This window comes from Saccostrea cucullata, unplaced genomic scaffold (genome assembly GCF_032062105.1).
Source record: "Saccostrea cucullata isolate Sc308-1 unplaced genomic scaffold, CSIRO_AGI_Scuc_v1 ctg1785, whole genome shotgun sequence".
Taxonomy (NCBI): domain Eukaryota; kingdom Metazoa; phylum Mollusca; class Bivalvia; order Ostreida; family Ostreidae; genus Saccostrea; species Saccostrea cuccullata.
In genome coordinates this window covers 52,410-66,260 of record NW_026938482.1, presented here as the reverse complement: position 1 = coordinate 66,260, position 13,851 = coordinate 52,410, and the positions used below count along the sequence as shown (strand labels likewise).

General features: G+C 32.7%; 1 protein-coding gene across 1 annotated transcript; it reads left to right on the top strand.

The window, feature by feature from the left end:
• Positions 1–649: 649 nt before the first annotated feature.
• On the top strand, positions 650–11,447 carry LOC134250376 (uncharacterized). Its single transcript, XM_062732729.1, has 6 exons — positions 650–694; positions 8,918–9,065; positions 9,252–9,542; positions 9,884–10,192; positions 10,298–10,588; positions 10,933–11,447. Exons 1-6 carry the CDS (start codon positions 650–652, stop codon positions 11,445–11,447), a joined length of 1,599 nt encoding a protein of 532 aa, XP_062588713.1.
• Positions 11,448–13,851: the final 2,404 nt, after the last annotated feature.

Sequence of the window (13,851 nt, the reverse complement as noted above, 5' to 3'; positions counted from 1 at the left end):
GTCGATTTGGTTCTTTGTTTTGCCGTCGGGTGATTTCCTCCTATCAAGTTTGCTGTAGTTTTTCATAGAAGTTTTAATAACCTCTTTCTCAGCCTGATTGGTTGGTGGATAGCACTGAATGATGGTAAAGTTTTGGCATTTAGTAGCTTTAAATCGCGCCCACATTATTCTTTCATTGACAGGTTCCCTTTCCATGACACTGTACTTTGCTTTCTTGGACAGTATTATCGCCACTTCTTTTGTATGATGATCATTTTCGTTCTCATTGCCAGAATAAAGAACTTCTTCTCCTGTACTCAGTGTTATCTTTCCACTTTGATTCAATCTTGCTTCGCTTTTGTCTAGAACGTCGATGCTGTAGTTTCTCATTCTCATTCCTTGCATAACGGAAGTAACAATTTACATCGATATATCCCCCTGCGATAGGATACTCTGATTGAAATATAAACTGATTATGTAGTTTTACGCCTCATTCTAGACTATTTCATTCATATAGAGAGATCACCATAGACTGTTTAAAAGCTTCCAAATTAAATCTACATGCATATATATTTGGAACTCAAAGCCATTGAGCAGTGAGGGTACATTATTGTGCCTTTGCCTATTGTGACAAAGGACATAGATTTTTAGGTTTCACCCAAATTGACCCATGACTGTCACTTTTTATGCCCGGCATCGCCTGCGTGACACAGTGGTTAGAACATCTGTTCTAGAGTCGCGAAGTAAGGAGTAAATCCTTACGTCGCGGGTTCTAATCAAATTATGGGACGTGCAGACCTGTCTGTTGCAACCACAATTGAACTAACGACCACTAATGAAATAATTATTTCTATAGTGGTTGTTATTACTAGAGTAGTTACAGGAAGTGCAGCCATTATAGAAATAACTTAAAGATTGTTAATGGTTGCAATAATATTTTTTAATTCCTTTTGAAATCCTTATTTCAATCACTATTGAAATCTTTATTTCAATAGCAAACATTATTTAAGTAGTGGTTGAAACCGGGTTTAAGTTTGGAATACATTCTAAACCGCTAAATAAATAATTATTTCAATAGCGAACGTTATTGTAATAGTGGTGTAACCAATGTTTGGTTTGAAATTCATCCTCAACCACTATTGAAATAATTATTTCAATAGTAGTCGTTTTTTCAACAGTGGTTGCAACACCGGTCCTTTTCGACGAGACCGTATAAATTGAGGTCCCGTTTCGCAGTAGGTGCTGGCACGAAAAAATCCCTTCAGTGCTCAATAGCCCTGTGTGCCAAGGATAGGAGAAAATTTGTAGCTTTCCACCGGCAAGTGGTGGCGTCTCCATATGTGTGAAAAATTCTAGAGAGAAACGCTAAACAAAATACAACCAATCAATTATTTTATGCTGTACGTTTCGCAAAGAAACAGTCAATAACCTTTTCATACGTCTCTCCGTTTTGACGCGGTGCTGAGAAGGAGAATCGAACTCGAGCCACCAAATTATAAAGCAACGCCCTACTGTGACCGGTGTCTTTATTTGACGTTATACCAAAACATGTATTGATATAATTGTTTACATTTCTTTCTACGGAAGCCCGTTAGTGCCAACCTGTATATATAAAGGAAAAGCAATATATAAAAGCAAACCTCGATATATAAAGGAAATGCGATATATATAAACAAAACCTGGATATATATAAAGGAAATGCGATATATATAAACAAAACCTGGATATATATAAAGGAAATGCGAAATATATAAACAAAACCTCGATATATATAAAGAGAAATGCTATATATATAAAGAGAAAATTTTCCACTGCCTGACCTGTAGCGCTCGGCTGTCCATCAAGATTATATACAGATTAACTCCTGGCAGGGGGGAAATCAGTTATACAGTACTCATGTATAACTTTCCCAGAATCGGCAAAATGTTGCTATGAAATAGTGTTTATTTGTTTGTACATGCATATATCAATGGACTGTAATTGTAACATTACTTAAACTAATGCAATTAATTGAGAAGAAGAGCATTTACAGTGGCGGATCCAGAAATTTCGTAATTGGGGGGGGGCGCATTAGAAGGCAGAGAGCTCTGGTGGCTGTACGGAATTTAGGATAATGGACCTATAAATTATATATACAAATATTTTAAACGGAGGGGGCGCACGCCCGGGGCGCCGGTCCTGGATCCGCCTTTGATTTAATCATTAGTATATACATGTATATTAATGAAATAAGTATATTTATGTGCATTTATTGGATTTATTGGCTTTACATGTACATGATCAATTTCCTTTTTTCAACCTAGAGCTACATGTATCTTGTTTACTGTTTTATAAAAAACTTAGGCGTACTACCTTTGGTTTCACGACCGAGAATTTATGAAAATAATGTTTAACAGGAAGTCTCTTTTTGATGCCCTAATTCAAATTTATTTAATTCATTTTAAAAATAATTAACTAGTATGCCCATTGATTGTTAAAAAAGAATCAATATCGTTCGGAATGGGAGAGAGGGGAAGGGTGAAGGTACCCACTTCATTTGAATGTGAGGGAAGAAATTGACAATTAAAATTATGCTTTAATAATTTTAGGGTCTTTAATGGTGTGGGAAAAAAATCAAGTATTTGGGAATTAATTAAAAGAAACTTTGAAGTCTTTGAAGGTAAATCAATTCAATTTGATTCATTCACACACTGTAAATGGTACACAAGGTACAGAAACATAAAAAACACATATATACATGTACATATACAGTACCGACCAGACCCAACCTGACACCCAAGCAGTCCCAGAAAGCAGTCCCCGGGACTGCTTTGGGACCGCTCTGGGACTGCTGTGGGACTGCTCTGGGACCGCTGTGGGACTGCTCTGGGACTGCCCTGGGACTGCTGTAAAAAGCAGACCCAGCAGTCCAAGCTGTCCCTGGGACTGCTTTCTGGGACTGCTTTGTTCACTTATGTGTGAAAGAAGTTCTGAGTGACATGATAGCTCCGCCCCCTTGTGTATTCTGAATTTGCAGGCCCCAGTTGTTTTGTTTACTTACAGCAGAGAGGAGTTTAAATTATTAAGAAAGCAAGGATTTCTTACAATCTTTTGATAAGTAGAGAAAATTATACATGTAGATAATTAATATTTTCAGAGTCTGTACATTTACAACTGTACACAAATGTAGTTAGAATATATCTTTTAAATAAATTAAGTTAATAAATAAGGAAGTCAGAAGTAGATTTTTTTCCCCCTAAAATTACAGGTTTATGAGAAAAATATCTTCAGGTACAGTAGGTCTATTTTATTATTTAATGTAAAATTATGTGCACTAAAAATTTGCATTGGCACTATTTAAAAATAATCATTATACAGTTAGATATAAGATTTTTAATTGAAAAGCTTCATGTTTTACGAGCACCACTCTAAAAAAGTATCCCATGCAACCCTAAAATAAAGCCAAACAATTTATTAAATGACCATGAAATGAAATTATGCTACCATTCTTCCATAACTCAAACATTTTGAACAATCATCGGGGAATTTATTAATGAATTACTGGTAGTTTTTAATTTATAAACAAGTTATCAAAAGAGAACATTTATTTTATAAATAAAGAGTTGAAAATACCGAGAATTGTGATTTATTTCTTTTTTCTTTTGTTTGTGTTTACATGTACCTGACCGATTAATGTTTATTACATGGTATCAACACCGGCGGTTTCAATCGCCTTAGGGCAGAAAATCAGTGCATGTTATTTGGGTATATGTATCAGCGTTTCACATCATTGAAAATGCTGGTCAACAATGACCCTAATTTCAATCTACCAGTATATAATGCAAAAATCAAATTGAAAAATAAAATGTGTATGAATTTCTTTCAGCATTAATCAATTTTGAACATAATCTGATAGTTCCATCCTGGTGATTTAGAGATGTACATTCTAACATTTACAAATAAAACACTTAAAACCGAGTATTATAGAGATAGAGAAATTAACAATAATTAAATTGACATGTCATTAAAAAAAATCATGACTAGAAAATAATACTTGGCAAAATTAACAAAGAATTTTCTAAAAGCTAAATTCCTTTTGAGTATCCCGATAGTATGGAAATTGGCCATATAATGATGAGATCTATTTACTGGTGGAAAATAATTAATTCAAGTTTAATTTTCTGTATAAAAAAATAAATAGGAAACCATATAAATCACAGAAAATAAAGAAATTAAATTATTAATTTAATATACCCGATAATTGTGATTAAATGTTTATATATGTTCATTTTAATTCATACATGTACAGTACGTGTGAAAGCCTTCTTCCTTCAATAAATAATCATTCAATTTGTTTCTATGCGCGTACTGTTCATAAATGACCTCCGCGTACATGTAAGGATTCCTGGCATACTACCCAGAATCAATTTCTACTGCCTTTTATAGTTCCATTGTTTATTGCAAATCTCATTTCTGAGTTAGCTCCGCCCATTAAATTAATAAACCCCGCCCACTGGGACTGCTTTCTGGGACTGCTGGGACTGCTCTCTGGGACCGCTGGGACTGCTGGGACCGCTCTGGGACCGCTGTGGGACTGCTCTGGGACTGCTGTGGGACTGCTTTAGCAGTCCCAGAAAGCAGTCCCCGGGACTGCTCTGGGACTGCTTTGTGTCAGGTTGGGTCTGGTCGGTACTGTAATACAGTGGAGCAGACACAGACAACACTATTAATATTAGAGATAAATGTACATGTACATGATTTTTTCAAAGAATCAAGATCATTTTGGCACGTGAAGAAGAACAGCAGTTTTTTTAGCTTCAGTTTTAATCATCATAATTATCAAGATAACAACACACCGAATACCATCCTGAAACAGCCACACCAACTGATCGCAATCAAAACATTAGATCGGGAGCTGCTTATCGTATGTTGGCGAAGTCTCTGTTGTTATGAAGGTCATTAAACATGTTAAAGGTTAGACGGTGGAAATTTTTCTCTTTATATATATCGAAGTTTTGTTTATATATATCGCATTTCCTTTATATATATCGAAGTTTTGTTTTTATATATTGCATTTCCTTTATATATATCCAGGTTTTGTTTATATATATCGCATTTCCTTTATATATCGAGGTTTGCTTTTATATATTGCTTTTCCTTTATATATACAGGTTGGCACTAATGGGCTTCCGTATCTTTCTATTAAAAAAATATTATGTATAAGTTAAGAACATTGTCTCATGAAGTTAATTTAATGGTTAAAAAATGAAATGATGCTAATAACAATCAATAATACTTAACTAAATGTAGTCAGTAAATATTATGTCACATTAATGTCAAACGATTCTTAGTAACCCGCATGCGCTGACATGTCGATTTTGACTTTCCATTACAATTAAATAAAATATTTCTTATTATCGTCCTTGGTTTTGTCGTCGGTATTTAATGAAACAATTAAGTCAGTCCAATCAAATATTTGTCCCAAAGAACAAGTCTCAATAAGGCATCATCTGTGATCCCTGGTTACATGTCAAATTTTAAACTTTCATTAAGACACTTAACGACTTTCGATCCTGATATTTAAAGTCTTAAACTTTTTTTGCCAAGTATATTTTTAGTTTCTGCTTACATAGCTTAATTAAAATTCAAATAAAAAAATGGGGGTCAATACGCTTCTTTTGGCGAAACAATACATTTAATATGACCTTTTTGCACTGTAATTTGTGTCTTAATTAAAAATTACATTTCTGACGTTTTCCCTCCAATATTTTTATCCAATTAAAGCATGAAACAAAGTGAACTTTAAGTTTGTTTTAAAAAAGACACTTAAAAAGTGTGTCTAAGAAAAAGTTTCAAATTGCTTCGCATAATCAATTATTTCTGCACTAATAAAACGTTCTTTTTCTGGCATTAAAATTTAATAAGCAAGAAAATTATTTTAAAGTCTTAAACTATTTCTGATTTTAAGCTAATAGGTCAAATTTATCTTGAATATTTAGAAAAGAACATCAAAAGTTTGGGTATATTATGTAAATTTTCAGATATTACTAAAAAAGTGTGAATTTAATGCTAAAGTTGGCTCAATTTTCCCCCGGATTTTCAGAATATATTTACTATATTTGTCACACTTTGTTGATAGATTTCATAAGAAATAATTTAATAGATATTTCAGAACCAGTATAACACATTTCACTGCAAAAAACAGCTTTGTGTGCAACCAAGATGGGAAAATAGGAATCCAAAATTAACAGTACTGTTAAAGTTCAAAATGAAAAACTGATCATTTTCGTCTAAAAAACCTTCCGCCACAAAATATAATCCCTAGCTTAATTGTACTTGAAGGGAATTTAATCGCAGTTTTTTCATTAAATATAGTTAAATTTGCACTGTAGAATTTAGATTTAATGTTAGAACTTAAAAATGATGCAGAATTTTATAGATAAAGGACCTGACCAAAATATGCTCAAAATCTCAGGATCGAACGTCCTTAAAAAGTAAAATTTATTTTCTCTTATTTCTGTACTATTTGCGCCAACGTTTAAAAATATAAAATAATTGCAAAATATGTCACGTGATTCCATACCGATACAGGTGAATACCTCTGGAAAGCGTGTTTTCTGTAAGAAGCGACACATGTAGCTCGTATTTGAAAAGTGCAGTTACAAGCTTTTATTTCTTTAAAAATTCAAAACAAAGTTTTCTATAGACTACCACTTATGTTAAACTTTGATGATTTTCCGGGACATATTTTAATTCTCATGAATGTAATCGCAATTTTCCTGGGCATTGGAAACAGCACACGAATCAATATATGAGTATTTAGATGTATATAAATACATATGTAATCCATTTCTTGCAAAAAAAAAAAAAAAAAAAAAAAAACAAACAAACAAGCAAAAAAAGCCAAAGACGTAACAATTTTTTTTTCACATTTATTCAATCTAAACAAATGCACTATACTGACCACTTCAATATTCAAAGCAATCTTACACCCTTGCTACGTTTTGGGGTGCATATAAAGTCGGAAAAACTTCGAATGTATTATCGCAACGAAGAAAATGACTATTTGGTTTGAATTTCATTTACTAATCTTGTGATATTTATTAAAAGAGAAAATCCTTGTGAAGTATAATAAATCCCACTTAATAATTTGTAATACATTTTACCTTATGTCATTCAATTGAATGACAAAATCGACGACACTGCATACTAGTACCTGTATTCTTTTTTTTTTTACTATTTTTAAAATTTTTTTTATCAGGCTGATTTTTCTCACAGCAGACATAAATAATAATTATGCTTCTATTATTCGAACAACTGTTTCTGAAGTGTTTATATACATGTATATTACATGTATTTGTACACGTCATGTATTAATTAATAAATGATTAGTAAATCGGAATATTCATTGCAGAATTTGGAGCGAAATTAAGAAATAAATATACATACAGGCATGTAGTATCAAGGGGTGGGTGGTTGAGAAAAATCTTGAGTCCCCCCCCCCCTTCAAAAAAAAAAAAAACGTTTTTACGCTCTTACGATACAAATGAACACACATTAATGTTAATGTTTAATTTTGCAAATCAAAATGAGTAATATTTAGACTCCCACTCTTGCATAATCATTTTTTTTTTCAAGTTTGGGAGGGTTTTCTCTTTTGCTTTATCAATCTTTTGGTCGAGTATCTATTCTTGTTTATTTTTTCTCACCCCCCCCCCTTTACAAAGGAAAGGAGGCGTATTTCTGTGTGCATTTTCCGTAAATTATTATTTGGTCGCTTGTACTTTTTCATCATATAAAAGAAAATTAATATAATGGTTAAAATATTTTGACATTTTATTCAACAATGATGGATAAAAAAATTAACGTGATTAGGGGATTTTCAAAACTCCGACCAAAAATACCTCAAAAACAAAAAGAAGACCCCTCACCCTCACCAAGTTAAGAATAATACGAATAATGCAAAATAAAATTCAAGCTTATTCATTTGAAGATTATTCGTATACTAGTATCATTGGCGTCGGAAGCAGATTGAAAGGGGGGGGGGCTAAATCTAAAAAAAATTATACCTTCAAAAAAACCTGACAAGCAAAAAAAAAAAAAGGAACTGTCCCAAACACGAAAATCCTATTTGGTGGGGTAGTGGGGGGGGGGGTTAGGTTCGAACTTCAGTACCAAAATTTTTTCCAAACACCACCACTTTCACTGCGACGTGTCTGTGGAAAGTGGGGGGGGCTAAACCTACGAAACAATGTTCAATGTCTATACTAAGTATATATTTGGAAAAAAAGTGGGACGGGGCGGGGGCTAAGCCCCCCCCCCCCTTAGCCCCATCCCCCCGGTTCCGACGCCTACGAGTATATTTTCTTAAATTATTTCTTATTTCACGCTACAGCTCACCATGTCATCCTTTATATAGTACCTAATTTAAATGTATGTAATAGAGAAACCGCACTCTGTTCGAAAGAAAATGTTCTGGAATTTGTATGTACTGTAAGTGTTGAAAATTGGCCTATATTTCTTAATACTCAAAGTCATTATTAATGACTCTACAACATTTCAGTTAGAAATATATTGTTATACACCATGAAAATAAAAATAATACCATATCCCCAAGTATATTGTGTAAAATAAGGGCGAAAAAGGGACCAAGCTACCATACATAAGTGGAAAACTCCTTTCATAGTCGCAGGAGTTGTGAGGGTAGGTGGTGCCCCAGAAATTTTGTCGATATATAAAATACTGAAGAAAGCATATTTTGTGACTCTTAATAGAAAACTTTAATTGCCTTTTTTATTTCCTTGTGGTAGTTAATGGTGCCCCTCTGATATGGGGCCACTCGGACTGATATGACGTAAATGGATTTGAGTATGTCATAATATCTATCTCTTTACATTTTAATTACAGCATGTGTGTAAAAACAAAAAGAATATCCTACATTTTGTTTTGATTTTTAAAGGCAATTCGAAGATTGAGCACATTTGTTCAAGCACATCAAATCGATGATATTCATTCCTCAGAACTAGACCAAAGTACATTGAAAAAGAGTCTTAAATCAATCAAAGACAATACAGAAAGGGAATTGAAATCACAATCAGAGAAATTAAGTGAGTATGAGAAAAAGCTTACAGAGAAATCAAGCAACAACCGTAGCAGTAAGAAATTGAATCAACAAATAAAGCAGATAATGAACAAACAGTAAAAGCAATAAACAAGCAATAAACTAAGAAAATAAAAAACATTTATCTCTTATCTTGAATTCTATGTTTGATCACGTTTAAAACATATTTCAGCACTCCCAGTCATTGAAATTCGAGGACCAGAATCAGTGAGATACCTTAAAACTGCAGAAATTACCAGCAATATTGAATCTCCAAACGAAATTCTACAAGCAGTTTGGCAGAAAGAAGGCATAAATGTTGACATTTCTACCCGAAAATATCGTGGAAGCATTGAAAATGGAATAAATGCACAACTCGTCATCAACAAAATGGACACAGATGATGTTGCTAATTATAATCTGATAGTGAAAAATGAATCAGGGATGGCAAGAAGCAATACAGTATATCTAAAGATTAAAGAAGGTATATAAGTATCTTATGTAGTCCTTCGACATTCTTGTTAGGCAGCTGTAGAAAGTTAATAGAAATGAAATTATCATGTATAGATGCCTGTCTGTCTGCAGCTGTGTATCCATTACTGTGGAAGGAATATGTTAACCGAACCTTATATGTAATGTCCGATTCTTTTGCCCATGTATTAATAATATTGTATATAATATATATGCTCCATGAAGCTATTAGACAAAATAACTCCACTCTGCTAAAATTTTTCTCAGATTCATTATTGCGGATATAAAAATCAGTTATGAAATTGTCTTGAAATTTGCTTGAAATCATGACTCTTTGATTCATTATTTGCTAAGGAAAGCCTAAATGTGAAATTTTGGGAGAAGCATGCAGAAAGATTTCATTTGGAGGGTCCACAACTTTGCAAGGAAAGGTGAAATCATATCCAAAGCCAGAAACGTCACAGTGGTTTAAAATTAGAACTTTGAAATCCATAAAATTAGATATAAAATCTCAGAAGTACCAAGGGAGCAAAGATCACCCACGGAAACCTTCTTTATTGATCAACGACATAGATTTTAGTGACTATGGAATATACACACTTAATGTTAAGAATAATAAAGGCACAACAAACAGCAAAGAAATTAAACTTGATATTGAAGGAGGTAATTTGAGTATTTATTTAAAAGGAAAAACTATAAATTTTTTTACTGCATATAATAGTTGCAGGAAAATTTACATCACTCTTTTGATGCCAAATTTGATTTCAGGCTTACCTGTTGCTCATATAACGGAAGTAAAAGTTGCTCAACAGTTCTCATGTCTTGCTGAAATATGCAGTATTCCTGACCCACTGTATGTAAAATGGCAAAAGGTGGTCAATAATGAAGTGGAAAATATTAAAATTACTTTACCGAAGTACAAAGGGAGTTCCGAGGATCTGTCAAAGCCGAAACTGGTGGTTAAAGACCCCAAGCCAGCAGACACTGCCAAATATCACTTAATCGTCTGCAACCCAGTCGGATTAGGAAGAAGCAAGCAAATTCCATTGCATGTGAAAAGTAAGTTTCTTCTTTCGAAGTATATGAATTAATTCATAATTGGAACTTATTTGACTTTACTCTATTTAGAACTCAATTTAGTCTGTATGATTTTATGAAGATGTTTTCTTGTGTAATTTCCCAAATATCATTTTTACATTTTATTTTTACCCCTCATCATTTTAAATAACTATATGTAATGTACATTCATATTTGTTTCTGTTAGAGTATTCACTATTTGGTTTGGCAGATTTATGAGATGTCATGACCTTGATTTGTCATTTGCCTGTTACAATAGTAAACTATTTGTAAAATATGCATTTTTTAAAAACCAAAATAAAGGATTTTGTTTTGCTTGTTTTCAGCAAACTCAGTCTACTCGTCTTTGAAAGTCGATCTAGATTCAAAGGACAAAACGAAGAAAGAAGTTAGCACCCTCTTTTTGGATATTGTTTGTAAAACATTGAATTCCTTTTTGGAAGGAATTCGAGACTTTTCAAATCAGGATAAGATCATGGATTACTTGTCAATGTATGAAACGCTTGCCCAAAATGTTGAACCATCCACTTATCCGGAAATTCAAGAGGTTGTAGATAAGACTGATAGAATGATAGACAAATGGAAAAATGAGACTGACCCATCTCAACACGGAGACTTGCTCAAGAAATATTATTATATTGTTTGCAAAATGATGTCAACATATAACATAACAAAAGGCAGATGCAGTCGGGGCTCCATTAACATCGAGTTAGAGTTTCCTAACAGGGAAAGTTTTCTGAAATTTAAAAAAGATGTTAAAAAAGGCGACATGAAAGGGAAGCTTACTGACATTCTTCTTTTTCAACCCTTAATGCAAAGTTTAGACTTGAATTTGGAATGATTTATCTGTAGATATTGGAGATGTTCAAGAAGCACAAAGCACAGAAGGTATTTCATTAGTCACTTATTTAACAATTATTTAAAGAAAGATGATTAATTAAAATAAAATATGATAAAATAAGATAATAGAGTTATATGAAGAGACTTACTTTTACATTCGAAAGCTGACTTTTACATTTTAGTGATGGAGTAAGTCACTGTTTAAATTGTAAAAGTCAGTCGTCGATTGTAAAAGTAAGTCTCTTCATAAAACTCCAATAGTATGGCTTTGAAAAGAAGTCATTTAAGAACAGATTACAGTTGAATTACATGTTGGACTTTATTTAGATTTTCAATTTATGATGTTTCTTTATTTGATCTCTTTTATTTGCAAATAAACAATTTTTTTTTACACAGGTATCGATTTAAAACCATTGCCAGAGAGTGACGTATTTGCTGTGGCAATTGATCTTGGAAATACATATTTAAGCTATGCATTGTAGCAACCTCTAATGATAAAACGCCGCTTAATGATAGAAATAGCATTAAGCGTTGCAATTGCAACGCTTAATGCCATAAATTATTGCATTAATAGCTGACATCACCAACCGCTAATGCTTAATCGCCACTTAATGATAGAATTATATCATTAAGCGTCACAAATGCATTGCAACATCGACGCTTAATGAAACAAGCAAATATCGACATATTCGACGCTTAATGATACACACTTATGTATCATTAAGCGTTGCAGTTGCAACCCTTAATGATATAAAATTTAGAATTCGCTTGCAATATCTAAGAGAAACACACATCCACCTTTCCTGAACAATGAGATATCACTTATTTAAATTTTTATATATACCCTTGTGCTATATAAATGGTTATTATTGAAGTTTTACTGTGTTTTCTATCTAGTCAAGGGCACAGGTACTTGTGGACAGGACAACCCCCCCCCCCAAATATTGAACCCCTTGAGCTTATTGGATTTTTAAAAAAAATTATATTTATTACACTTACTCATCATGTGTACAATATGAAAAAATTGTCAAATTCCCAAAACAATCGCTCTACAAAAAATATACCCACTATACATTATAAGAGAGAAAGGTATGCCACTCCGGTTTGTTTACGTTGTACCCCCAATGGTCTTAAGGTTTAAAAAACATGTATTTATTTTATTTTAACCTAAAATGTCGATTCACATCGTCTCTGCGTGATATGTTGAAACTAATAAAAATGATAGGATATGTAAAGTATGTCAAAACTTTGATATTGAGGATGAAAAACACTTCATTTTGCTATGTCCAAAATACGAAGCACAGAGAAAAATATTCAAAACAAAATTATCCACTTTCCCTAGCTTTAAACAAACAATTGATAATAATGACAAATTGTTAAAAGTATTGATGAATACTAGTTGTAAAAAGGTTCTTAAAATATTATCATCATTTTTATGTCAAATATCTGATATAAGAATAAATACTTTAGTCATACAGACCCTGAGACGTGCTACTACCCCACACGCTCGCTGCACGAACGGTACACGAACGCTACACGGTTTGCACGAAACGCTGCACGGTTTACACGAAACGCTACACGATTTGCACGAAACGCTACACGGTTTACACGAAACGCTTTGCTCGAAAGGCTGCACGGTTTACACGAAAGGCTGCACGAAACGCTTTGTACACGTTTCTCACACGCTTTGTGCACGATTCTCGCACGTTTTGGCCTCGGTTTGGATTTTTCTACTCGGAATATCTCGGGCATTTTTACTGTTTTATCATTATTTCAATGGAAATCTTTCACAAAGCCACATTAAGCAGCTGTTTAAATTAAATTTCACTATACATTTGTATTATATAAACCGATAGAAATATTTGATACTCTGACAGTTGTAATTAATTGATAAATAATTGTCAGTTCGAATTTATTTATTTATCCAACTGTTTAAAAATGAAATGCCGATATCATGAATGACTGTTTAATAAAATACAATTTTTATACAGGTATTAGTCATTCATTTCAATGTAATATTTTTACGCGTATAATTTAATAAATTAAACACAAATTCGATTTCTTACCGCAGGAATATAAACTCATTGATTTTTAATAATATTGAGTTTGATTTCCGTAGGCGGATTACATTTATTTTTCGTGATTTTGATTTTAAATTAGTTATAAAATTTGCCTATATACTGTACTAACGATTATTGATACATTTTTAAAGATTTTTTTTATTTTACGCAACCATTATCAATAGGAGCTACTAGGCACACTAGTTAAATCAACTAAGTATTTCTATCAGTGATAGATCGATCTTTACACCGGCATTCAGGTATATTACAAGAAAACTGAAATATCTTAGATGAAATAAAAAGTACGTGATTTATAAATTAAAACAAATAATGTACAATTATTTA